Below are 13,209 nucleotides of genomic sequence, written 5' to 3' on the forward strand. Positions count from 1 at the left end.
TCAGCCAGACATTCAAAGCAAGAATAAAAACGATAACCCCTTCTAATTCAATCTTCAGGGGTTTGTACTTTCTCTGCTATCCTGCTGAAGTCCCAATCCTACATGCAGCTTAATGGAGAGGATGGCGTTCTTTACGCTGGAGTCCTCTGGACTCTGATGGATCCAGTTATTGGACTGTGTCATCAACAGATGCAGAGCACTGATTTGATTCATATTTTACCATCCAGGGTTTGTAATCAACCATTTCTCTTTCTAGGTTAGTTAAAACACTCAGTAGGCACTGATACTGAAGCATGAAACTCTAGAAGACCAATCCTCTTCAGCATTTTTTAACCTCAAGTTTTCAATAAAGAGCTATTTAAAAATAATTAAGAAAGATTTGGAGGCCTTTTTTTTTTTGACAGGCAGGAGAGAATCATGGGCTTCAGAGCCGGTAGGTGTTGACAGGTGAGAGATCTCACAATAAGTCTTTTATTTCTCTGCACTCTGAGGCTTTCAGGTATGTCCTCTAATCTCAAAATTAGAGTGGGTGGCAAATGAGCTAAAATTTGTTTCTTTGTTCAGAAAATGCAGTATGGATTTTTCTTTGTTTTAGTCTTTAATCCAAACTGATGCTTTAATAACTGAAATTCTAGTAGTGGGATTTTTTTTTTTTTTTTTAAGTCAGAGAGTAAATCAATAAGAAAACCAGTTTTGCAAGTGGGAAATTACCCCAAAGATGTTTACAGCTGGACTGTCACAGTATGTGAAATCAGTTAATGGGACCAGATGGGGCTATTTAGGTTAAGTGTTTGACACTGCTTCACTGCTAGAAGGGTAAAGTCCAAACAAAGTCACTCTGTGAAGGACAGAATATCCCCAATTTTAAAAATTAAAATCACAGAACGGTTTGAGTTGGAAGGGACCTTCAAGACCATCTAGTTCCAGCCCCCCATGCTATGGACAGGGACACCTCCCACCAGACCAGGTTGCTCAAAGCCCCGTCCAACCTGGCCTTGAACCCTTCCAGGGAGGGGGCAGCCACAGCTTCTCTGGGCACCCTAGTGCCAGTGCCTCACCCCCCTCACAGGAAAGAATTTCTTCCTTCTTTGCTCCCCATCTTTCCTGTAGGCTGCCTTTAAGTACTGGAAGGCCACTATAAGGTCTCGTCAGAGCCTTCTCTTCTCCAGGCTGAACAACCCCAAGACTCTTAGCCTGCCCTCATAAGGGACGTGCTCCAGCCTCTGATCATCTTCTTGGTCTCCTCTGGACCCACTTGAACAGATCCATGTCCTTCTTATGTTGGGGACCCCAGAGCTGGACATGGCACTGCAGGGAGTGTCTGAGGAAAGCGGAGTAGAGGGAGAGAATCCTCTCCCTCGACTTGCTGGTCAGGCTTCTTTTCATGCAGCCCAGGATATTAGTTCTATGTTGAAACTCCCAAGCACACTGTCAAGAGTTAGATATTACTTGCAACTTACTCCTGCATTTTTCTATGCAGAGTACTGGAGAACAAGGCTGAGTAGATAAAGCCCAAATTCAGACTGTGTGGTGGTTTCTCTGTCAGTGCAATGGAGATGCTGCTTTGTTCTCCTGCCAGCAGTCTGAGGTTATTTATATTAAAATATTCAAAAAAGAGTTTGTGATCTCCAGAAAATGGCAAGTTAAAGTACCATAATGATGCAAAGTGTTGGCATAATTTATTGTTAGAAGAATCCTATTAGAAAGAGCCTTCCTGAACCACTGAATCATCTTAACAGTTTGGTCTTATCTTTACCTTGTAAGGGTCCAGCAGCTTGATGGGCATTAAGTGCCAGACAGGCACATTTCATGCAGAGGATTCATATGTATTTCCGTCATGTCAGAGGGGGTGGCGGGGAAGATGGGTGTGTGCGTGTGTGTTCCTGTGCATGCATCCGCATGTGCGAGCATCAGCATCTTCAGTGCTCTCCCGCTGACCTGGAGGGTATTGAATTCACAATATATGGTGCTGCATTTGCATTCCTTGGAAGATACAAGCGAGCGGTGCCTTTGCTTCCTCATGGACTTTTCTTATTCAGGCACTGTTGTGAGTTTTCTTGCTGGCAGCACAGCGAGGTGCTGCTATAAAACAGGCGCTCTTAGAGGACTTCAAAGCCTGGGAGCCAGTGTTTGGTTTAGAAGCGCTACACGATGCTATTAGCAGGTTGCTGATAACTGGGGTGTAACGCTGCTGAGAGAGGCACCTTGGCAAGGTTTGCCTCTGACACACTACTTACAAACCATCTCTGGCACACTTGTTGAATAAGCAATTATCTTTAAACATCATATGATGTTGGTGAGACCACATTCGGTACTGTATAAGGCTACTTGTTGTAGGTGATGTAACTGCCACACTGGGAGCCAGTTGGATATTATTCGGCAGTCCCAATGTTGTACGTGCTTTTCATGCACCGTGTAGATTTACAGGTCATTCTGTGTAAATATTTAGACAAAAATCATTAGAGCATTTTTATTTGTTAGAATGTACATTGACCTTAATGGCTTGTGTATCCAAGTGTTTCTGTGCATAATATTGAAGTGAACTGAGTCCAACCGTGGTATCACTGAAGACTTTAAAGATGATTTAAATTTCAGTAGTTACTGTCCATCTTAACTGTAACAAAGTTCCTTTAGTGGTACGTTAAAATAAAAACTCTATTGCCCTGTTTTTCTTTGTTAATCCAACTTTGTGAACTAGAAGAAGATGCTGGCATGGAAAGGAGAAAACAGTTGTACCTTAACATTAGTTGGTGAATGTTTGCAGTTTCACTTCCATTGCCAGGCCTAGAAGAATCGTGCAGGATTTTCACTAATTTAGCAGTATTTTCAGATTGGGCTCATGCTTATACCCGTACTTGGCTGTTACCTGTATGCCAAAATCACTGTTCACACACGCTGCTGCTGTACTTACGCCGTAGCATCCCTTGGAGTCCTGCGGCCAGGGCAGCATGGAGGCGGTGGCTGTGGTAATGAACCAGGCTGAAAGAAATACTCCAATGACTGCCTTTCAGCACTTGGCAAGAAAATCCTTTTTATGTTAGTTTCAAGGTCGTCAGATATCATTATAGCCAAGTATTAAAAATTTCAAAGAAAGGAGGCAGTGTGTTTGATTTATAGAATAATTATCTAGCTTTAGCTCTAACTTGGCTTTGGCAATGGTTTTGCAAGCACTCGAAAATTAAATCCATTTTTTATGGCACTACAAGGTATTATCTCACAGCAAATGATAATTAAACACCTGTGAAATCAATTAGCCCTTTAAGCAGGAAAAAAAAAAAAGTTTTCCAATTATGTTTTTGCACCTCCAAACTTTCTAATTCCAGAACCAGCGCTTTCAGAGAGGGAGATGAACTGCCAGTCAGTAGCCTGTTAACTGACATTAAGATCACCCCAAAGCATTGCACAGCCGTAAATCTGAAAGCAAGCAGTTCACAGTGACGGCACCCTTCCAAGTAGGCTGCATTAGCCTTTCGAGCTCAGTCTTGGGCAGCTATCTATCTGACACACAGCTGAGCTGTCAGCTTTTCTACAAAGACAGTTACTCACTTGATGTTTTCAGTGCCAAGTTTTACTTGACAGTTTATTTAAAAGCCAACATACCTTAATGGCAACCAAGCAACGAGACGCTCTGTGTGACAGAGTGGGTTTCTTTTCAGACTCTCCAGCCAGTAGTTCAGAGCCATCTGCATTAAGCATTCACACATGCAAAAGTGGCCGACTGCTTAATAGCTGGAACTGAATATGCTGGAAAACTGGGAAACACTCCGCCATTTAGCCTGGTGTTGTAGGTGTTTAATATCTGCCTTTGTTGCAACACTTGAATTGATGCAGAGACTTTCGGAAGATGCAGTGTGCATTCATGGGCTAGCAGATTCAGGGAGGGAGCCCTGGGCATAGTTGGTTAACTGCCATTGCAATTTTTGGCTTGGGAAAGAAAAAAACAGCTCTAGTCCCACCTGACATCTACAGCAGTATGTGTTGATACCCCCTGCTAAAGATGGGCTCCAGCATCTTCCAAAGATGGGTTATGTGTGGCACTGTTGAAATATGTACTGCTGGGTTAAACCCATTGTAATTGGTTTGGGTTCTGCTCCTGTATTTCAATCTGAATTTTGATACCCATAACATACAGCTGGTTCTCAGTGAGTGCTCTATCAACGGAGAGGAGGGAGGCAGGTGAGGATGCTGGGGCTGGCATTCCCAAGGTCTGCCTAGCTGCTGGAGAAGCCACCAGTCATCTGTATCTTAGGTTTTCAATCTACGGTGGTGATGGTATCAGTGTTCAGATTAGATAAGAAAATATGTACACTGCTTTGTGATTCCTCTGTGACAGGTGGCACATAGCTGGATAAAGTATGATAATCATTGCATCTGTGTAGCTGAACATATCTGGTGGTCTAGACAGCCAATGTCTTTTTAAGATCTCTCTTCAATCAATGGTGATGACGATGTGGCTTTGGAAAAAATAATTTATATTAAAATCGGTAGTGAAAATGTTTCCCAGGCTAATTTATAATCTCTTCAGTGTAGTGACGTGGGGAAATGCTTAAACTGTAAGAAGGAATGTATGGCATGGCAGATTAGTCACTGTAGAGCCTCTGCAGCCTGCCCCGGCTCCTTGGGATAATGGTGAACCAAGAATCCCAAGCAGCCCTCTAATCCATGTGCTGATTGACAAAGTCTGCACATCGGAAAAAAAAAAAAAAAAAAAAGATGGGGGATGGGGAAAGACAGAAGCAATGTGTTGGATCAAGAAGTTAAAATGGTAAGAGCATTTGGCTGAGCAGCATTTCTCCTTCGGATAATTGCCCACACGGCATTGCGGTGTTTACACCTGCGTGATAGATGGGGCCAAACGTTTTCTCAGCTATGGGTGGTAGCAGGGATGGGATATTTCAATTAAAGTGTGAATAAATTAGAATTGATTACAAATAGAGCTATTTTTTTATGCTGCCTAAAAAGGTATTAGCTGTGAACAAGGTGCACTTAATCATTATAGAAGGCAGCCTGAAAGTTAATAAAACACACTGCTGATCCTTATAGAGGGTTGTCAGCTTTGGGTTAAATCTGTAGCTATTTTAGTTTTAAAGCCCCAACTGTTATTTTAAAGGCATAAGCATTTTTGATTTTAACATGTTTGAATGATGCAGCGGAGGCCCAGGCCAAGCCGACCCTAAAATTGGCAGTAAAATGTTACCTCCATGCAAGCGTGCAGAATACAGGAATATGAGCAATTAGCATGTGCCCCCTCTCCCTGGCAGTCTTCTAACATGGAAACCAGGAGCTTTGTGGAAATAAATACTCTCCAAGCAAAGTAGAGAACTCCTCTCAAATCTTTCCTACAGTAAATGCTCAGGAAGATTAACTGCCAGCAGTAAAGGAAAGGAAAGTGCCAGGAGTACAACACAGAAGCAGCACAAGTAAGGAAGAAGTGCCCGGCTGGCGGCTTACGCGGTGCCCTGCGGTGCTGGTCTTCACTCCAATGCCTCAGCTGGCAGTGCAGCCTGAAAAAACTCCTGAGCCTGGTAAAACCAGAGCGTCTGGATAGACAGGTAATGCAGAGCTGTCCCCACAAGCTGGCAGCTCTGGGTTTGCAGAAGCTACAGCAGTGCAAGCTGGAAGACCGTAACAAATCTCCCTGCCATCTTCAGATTTTGCTGGCTCATGGAAATAAGTAGTACTGAAAATAGATATGACCCCCACTGCCAGGGGAGAAGAGGAGGAGGCTCTGGAAGAACCTCTTCTAAACACTTGACTGTTTTCTCTGTAACTTAAGGCCCCTCCTCCAGTTATAATACTTCATTGCCTCCCTGAGGTCTTGTTGAGATTAGTCAGTGAAGAAAGTGGGGAAATCAAGCCCATCGTTGATGCAATAGTGGTATTTGCAATAGATACTAGATCGGTACTTCATGTGCAAGTGTTCTGCTCTAGCTGAAAGGGTGTTCCTGGATGCCTGCACCAGCTCCAATTTCTCTCCCAGACAAGCAAAGAAGTCTAGTAAAGATGTAACTCACATACCTACCTTTAATCACAGAGATTATCTCACTGACTTCACTGAAAGCATTTCAAATCAGAGAAGGGAAGTGCAGAGATGCTTTCAGGTAAGACGTGTATGCTTCCTGTGTGGAAAAAAATGCCAGTCATACATAAGCAATTTTCCCTCCCTGACAAAACACCAGCAAGGCTCAAAGCTCCTCTGTGTCTGTGGTTCCTATGGGGCTGAGTGGGAAGGAGTCTTGAAACCGAGAGTTGCTCTGACTCCTTCTGTCCCTGCCATGGCCTGTGGGCTGGAGCTTCATTCACCAGGTGATGTTTTTGTGGCCAAGGTCTCCTCCGAATGCTTCCTGGCAGTCTGAGAAAAACATGAAATGGTCTCTGCTGCAAACTCGACTCTGAAGTACTATCTGGTACATGTAAACGATTTCCTCTGCAAGCAGTGCTTCAAATTACAAAGCTAGTCTTGCAGCTTGACAGAGATGTTTATGTATTTGTGGCTGGCTACATGTGTTGTGTGAAAGGCATTTCCGAATTCATATTTAAACATATTGGGCTATCTTCTGTCTTTCAGCTGAGATAGGGTACCCCCGTTGCTTTGCGTGCTACCCACTAACTAGTAGGATTAAAATTAGCACCTTGTGTTTAAGGATTTCAAATAGATGCTTGATCCTGGAGTGGTCGCTGAAGGGGGCTAAACTGGAAATCAGTCCCTTAGCACTGTGCTCAAACATCCTGTCAAGTCACCTTAAAACATTCAGGTTGAAATTGCAGAGAAATTTGGTCATGAGAAGAAACTCTGGTGCATTTTATTCGCTGTAGCAGCTCTCGATGGCTGTTGCTTTACTCTGGGTCTGCTTGTGTTGTATTTGTGGGTTCTCCCTGAAGTGAGTGGAATTTTTGTGCCCATACATCAAGGTTAGGATGAGGCTCTCTGTGTATGTATGATGTAGATAAATTGCTTGATGACCATGAACCGTGCTATTCCAGAGCACAGCAATAAATCACACGTTAGGCTTTAAAGTGCACAAATGGGAGCAAGACACTAACTGGTTTCCAGGTGGGAAATGGTCAACAAAATCCTTTTTTTTTTTTTTTTTCTTTTGTAAATCTATCCTAATATCAGCAAATTAGATATGAAAGAAAATGTGCCCAATGTAAGACATTGCTGGCATATGGAGGACTCACTTGCGCTGGCCTTGTTCTCTGCTTTTCTTTGTGTTCTGGTTCTGCCATCACCATTTTGTGGATATTGTTGCAATCCGGGGTATTAACAGGATTTTACATTTTTAGCTAGCTAATGATGGGGGACTTCTGACTGGTGTATTCTAGCCCTACGGGCTATTCTATTTTTGGTATTTATTAACATTTTATGTCATACAATATACAGTGAAAGCAGTGAGCCTCAGACCTCTCAGTATGTAAAAAAGGAATATTTAAAAATGGCAACTTTTTTTATTATTTTGGTATTCAAGTTTCCTAATATTTTCCCCCTTGTGCTGTGTCACTGCTGGTTGGTGAGCTGGGACATGGCTGCCAATCAATATCCCACATAGAGAAAAAGAGATTGCTGCCACTCAGATAAAATATGTATATATGTATTTTAACCAAAGTTGAGATACAGTTTTTTTAAAAAATGTACTTTGAAGTCTGTTTTATAGTTTTAATTAATGCAATGAGAGTTTTTATTTTATTCTCGGTGGAGATAATCTTAATCCATTCACAGTGACCTTTTCTTGTGCAAATTAGCTATACATGCTTGTTTAAGCAAATGGGCCTTTGCAAGATGTCTCTTCCTAAAGACGGAGCTTATAATTGAAAATTGGCTTACTCCCATCTGTCTGGCCTCTGTGAGAATACAAACGTAGATCTGGACTTCTTTATATATAAAATATAATCATATACATATGTATATACATACACATATACAAGCATACAAAAAAATTGCTCTGCCTGCAGGCTACAGTTAAATTAGATTATTAGTGTTAGAAAATTTCAGTGCTACAAGTTACTGGCAAAATAACATCTGCCTGCAGAGTCCAGGACACTTGGGAGAACGGAGGGTGTTTAACCTGGATCCTTTTGTCTCAGACAAGGTCGATCCCATTCACAGTTCCATGGATTTGCGATAAATACAATTAACTAATGACGGGCTGGAAACAGTTATGATTTGATGTGTGGGTTTGGTGAATGGTTTTGAGGGGATTGACGGAATCAGAAAAAAACAGAAGTATTCAGAGAAGCAGGGGTCATTGGAGCTATGTGGACAATTGCCAAAATTTGGCAGTTTATCCCTCTCACCACACTTGACAATAACCACCAAGTATGTCATTGTAACCCTCCACCCCTTTTTTAGTGCCTGCTTGGTAAGAGGAGATTTCTTTGGCACAGTTTGAATAATTTTTGCTTTGTACAAACCTATTGCGCAGAAATGACCACAGTTATGCATGACTGACAACATCTGAATAGAAATCAGAGTCACAGAAGTGCCTCAACAATGCTTTGGGTATCAAAATATTTAATATCAGTTTGTTGTTAGAACTCACGCACGCCTGTTTATATAGAATTGGCTGATTACTGCAAAGGCAAAGTGACGTCCTTTCTTCTCAGTTTCGTTACCACTCTCCCCAGCTCTCTCCCACAGTGGTTGCTCCTGAGGATGAACAAAAAGGGGCCGGGGAGATGAATGACAATCGCGTGCATGGAGGGAGCTAGTTAACCTGGTGGTGAGCCGTCTTGGTTGGGGATGATTTTATGCAGATGTGTCTCAACAGCTGTTTGCATTTTCACGCCCAGTTACTCTAGGACTCACCACTAATTGAATTTTCTCTTTTCTCTCCTGTTCTTGTTAGGTATGATTACCGTGAAATGCTGCACAATGCCACTTTCTGTCTGGTTCCCCGTGGCCGCAGGCTTGGCTCTTTCAGGTTTCTGGAAGCCTTGCAGGTAAGAGCTGCAGTTTAAAGCTTCGGCTACTCTAGCTGCAATTCAATGTGCAATAGCAAGGAGGTGAGGTGGAGGGAAATGTGTTTCATTTCCCTAGTGGACAGTAATCCACTTTGCAAAGGCCTCCATTCATACTCCTGGAGCAATTGACAGCTGCTTCCCAGGAGGGGCTGAGAACTGAGCTCATCTGAAGGTTGAACTGCGTTACCTCCAGGAAGAGGGTTTCCCTGGTTGTGGTGAGGCTGAGAGGTTGGACTGGTTTATAGCAGTGTTTTATCAAGCTGTGAGACTTCCCATGGGAGACCCTGGCCTCTACAAGTAAGCCCTGGGGCAGTAAAAATAGCTCTTTGTTTTCACTTAGCCAAAACAGACCTGCTTATGCATTGCCTGTCTTGAGATGGTGCTTGCTGAATAGGCAGAAGGTGGCCTGGAAGCTGTAAAGCTCTAGATGGAAGCCTCACATGAAGGTGGATATAGGCTGATCTCAGGGAACTCACAGTGCGTCTGGGACAGCACCTTTCACATTTTAAAAACATTTTGGTTAATGATCTCCCCTTTTTGCTGTTGGCCAGGAGCAGGGGCTCCTGAGTCGCTGTGGCAGTGGGGCATGACAGCACAGTGATCAAGCCTGACACTGACCTACACGCTGCAGCCAGCGTGACCTTCCTTTTTGGCAAGCATCAGCTCAGCCCTGGGGTCCTGGATCTTCAGTCAGCCGTACAGAGCAGCTCCCCTCTAGGACTGCCATCTGGATTTCCACGGCGGCTGGAGTGGAGGGAAGGGGAGGCTGAGGCGCTTCGTGGTGTCAGTGAGATGGCAGATGAGGACACCTTACAGGCTTCTCTCTCTGGGTGTCCTTTTGCCATTTGGGAAGTTTCCCGGCGTCGGCAGTAAAGCTGTTAATGAATAGCATCACATCACTTTTCTTCATCAAACACAAAATGTCCCAGCCGCTGTTAAAGAGCATTGTTTACCGCAATGCAGAGCAGGGTTCGAGTACCTAAGTGTAGGTGTGCAATGTCATTTCAGAAGGCCAGGGGTACCCTTCTGGCTTTCTGCTGCTTCCCCAGAAGGTCTCCAGTAGATCCTGTGTCATGTCTGCCAGCCTTTCTTGGGTTACTTGGATACCCTAGAGCATCCCAAATGCACTGGACACTTAGGTTTAACCACTGAACCCCACACCTACTGTCACATTTGAGATCCAAGTTCTGGACTGTCACGTACCTCTCTGACCCTACTCAGGACATTAATAGCCTGCAAAGTGCTGTTCCTTCTCCAGCTGCTTTGGAGGAAGAAGTGGGACCGGCTTATTTGGGATGACAAGTCACTTCAGATCCTCCTGAAGAGCACTGCTCTGCTCTTCTCTCATCTGGGCCACAAGTCATGCAGCTTCTGTTAGATACATCGTCTCAGGAGAAGGAAGTAGGGAGCATACTTCACTCTGCAAAACTTTGAGACTCCAGGTCAATGATGATAAAATGCAGGCACTGAGGATTTTCCTAGCAGGCTAGCAGCATTATTGACTGATTATGATGAATTCCCAATTTCTGTCTGGCTCCAGGGCATGTTGAAAGAAGTAATCCACGTTAGTGGAATGTTTTAAAAATGAAAACACATTGCTGAGTGTTTTCTGGTTGGCTTTTTTCATGCACTAATGTAATTTCCTTGCAGAAGATCACAGTTCTTCACACATTATAAGCAGTGTTGTAATGTGGAGACTTGACCAATCTAAGATCCTGTGTGTAAAACATGTTACCAAGGAAGGTACAGCAGTCAGAAAGGTTCCACTTTTCACCATCTTTTGGGAGGTATGGGGAGGTCTGAACCCTAGTCCGGACCAAATTCAGAGCACTTAAGCTTGGCTTGATCCAAACAAAACTGAACCAGATCACAGGCTTGATGCAGATCCTCTGGTAATAGGTTGTTTCATCACATCAGGTTTTTGGTTTGAATCTTATGTTGTGATCCAGCTGACCAGAATGTAGTGGTGATCATTTGTTTCTGGAAATGCTGTCCTGAATTACTGAACATTTGCAAACTTGCTTTCTGTGCAGAGGAACTTGTGCAACTCATAAAAGATTAAATAATTTAGACAGATCATACCAGTGTGAAATAGATATTAAATGTGTATGCTTTTTGTTTGTTTTAAGACAGAAAGCAATTCTTATTTTTTGTAGGCAGGTGTTGACAGATGAGTTGTTTGTGCAGTTGCCTCTGTTTGGAGGGTTGATATCAAACAGGATAGGGAATTTACTCCTCCTTTGTGGAAAAAGTGCTTTGAAATTAAATATGATCTGCATTTTCTGTAGGGTAGTCTTGCAACATATTACAAAAATTGAGGGAGTTGGCTTCCTGCTAAACGGTTCAGAAAGCAGTGAGGGAGGCCATCATTTTGTATTAAATTCTCCAGTGTTACATCTGAAGCATTTTAACAGTTCTACCCTCATCAGCCAGCGTAAGCACCGCATTTCAAATGCCACTCTCCATGCAAACCCCATCTTTCAGTGAATACGAATAAGCACAAGATAGAAGACGATAAACATTTGGGCTTCCCTCTTGTGGCCTGTAGCTTCTGGTATTCTTTGCCGTGTTGCCTCTCCTTCTGAGCTTGTGCAGAAAGCAACAGTGATGGTGTTGGTGCAAACCTGAGAGCTTGCCCTAATCATCAGGTACCCGCTAACGACTGCAATGCCTCTGTGTGTGTGTGTGCAGGCTGCCTGCGTCCCGGTCATGCTCAGCAACGGATGGGAGTTGCCGTTCTCGGAAGTGATTGATTGGAACCAAGCTGCCGTCATAGGCGATGAGAGATTGTTATTACAGGTAAGAAAAAGACCACGGCCTTCAGCAGATCAGTTGGTTATTGCTGCCGCCATCTAAATGGACAGGGAAGATGAATCCAAAAGGTCAGGGCTGTAAAAGAATTTTTATCATGAAGGGATTGTCTGTGTCACACTGGCTATGAGCTCATTTAATATGACATCATTCATTTTTTGACCTGAAGGTCATTGCAGCTACCAGGCTACATTCTTAAATGCAGGAGACTCTTATTTTTCCTAAGAACATGAAATCTCTTCTGGTGGGGAGCACCTGGATGCCGCTCTGAGGCAGAGCTGCCCTGGACAGGGTGATGTGATAAGAGAGAAAACATTTGAAGGCAGATTCTGCTCTAGTCCTTCAGAAATAGTTTATCTTCAGGGGTCTCACTAGTGCTGTGTGTCTAGCTGGCAGGTACTGAAGGGACTCCTCAGGAAAGCAGGTATTTTCTGATGCAGGAATTACCTAACAGTTTTGTGGGAAGCAGAATCTGTCCCTTTTATGACGCCTGGACCATGTATCATTGCTTTCTGAAGTGGTGTTCATGTCTCTTATTGTTAACCTCCTTGAGATCATGGGACAAGAGCAGACTGAGAAGTTATAAATTCCCTGCTTTCTTCGCCATGTACTTTGGTTTTAAATTCATTCGATTTTTTTTTTTTTTTCTGTTTCCCTAGTGGGTTTTGTAGCCTAACTACATTCTGTAAAGTATGTGGAGAAGTTGATGTTAGGAAAAGTTCTTGAAAAATTGATTTCCCCAAAGTATCACTTTATCAAGTGCCATTGGCCAGCATGAAGCTGAGATCTATGAGATCTGGAATAGCCACTAAGAAGGCTGGTTGAATTTAACTAATTTCCAAAGTGGCACGTTGTTGTCATCCATTGAGAGAAGCCTTCAAAGGTACAAGTGTCTTGGCATCCCAAAAGTTAAGTACTTCTTAAAATCTCATTAGATGCTTATTTACTTGTCTGAAGAAGTAAATATTTGTGAAGAGCTGGCCTAGGAAGCCTTGCAAAGTGCTGCCTATTCTCCTTAATGTGATAGAAGCTGCAAATATAGAAGAGCCATTCGATTTTTGCTTCTGTGGACAGCACGTTTTTCTGAGCAAAATTATTTCTCTTTTTAAATAATAATAATTTGCTGATCTTCATGCTTTCCGGTAACATGCCATTCGTTCTCTTCACAGCTGCTTCCATACTGAACAGCTACTGCACCGTTATTAACAGTATTTTTAAAGAGCTGGCAGAGGGCCTGAATGTCTGCTCTGGGAAATGTTTTTGTTATGTTACAGTTTTTCATTTCCTGTTTGAGAGGAGCTCGGATGTTTTTATTTGCATATTCTCTTCATCATAGTGCTGGGAGAGCTTAATCCAGCCTTTCTGCATTTATTTGTACAGAGTGGTTTTTCCCTTCCCCCCTACTTACTACTGAAATAACCTTTTATTAAGATGTCA

General features: G+C 43.0%; 1 protein-coding gene across 1 annotated transcript in view; it reads left to right on the forward strand.

The window, feature by feature from the left end:
• Window positions 1–13,209, forward strand: part of EXT1 (exostosin glycosyltransferase 1) — a 181,933-nt gene that overhangs the window by 147,938 nt on the left and 20,786 nt on the right. Inside the window, exons 2-3 of the mRNA XM_032999638.2 lie at window positions 8,847–8,940; window positions 11,653–11,760. Of these exons, the coding sequence (XP_032855529.2) occupies window positions 8,847–8,940; window positions 11,653–11,760 (202 nt within the window). The remainder of the gene's footprint in view (window positions 1–8,846; window positions 8,941–11,652; window positions 11,761–13,209) is intronic.

This window comes from Tyto alba, unplaced genomic scaffold (genome assembly GCF_018691265.1).
Source record: "Tyto alba isolate M040663 unplaced genomic scaffold, T.alba_DEE_v4.0 Super-Scaffold_9, whole genome shotgun sequence".
Taxonomy (NCBI): domain Eukaryota; kingdom Metazoa; phylum Chordata; class Aves; order Strigiformes; family Tytonidae; genus Tyto; species Tyto alba.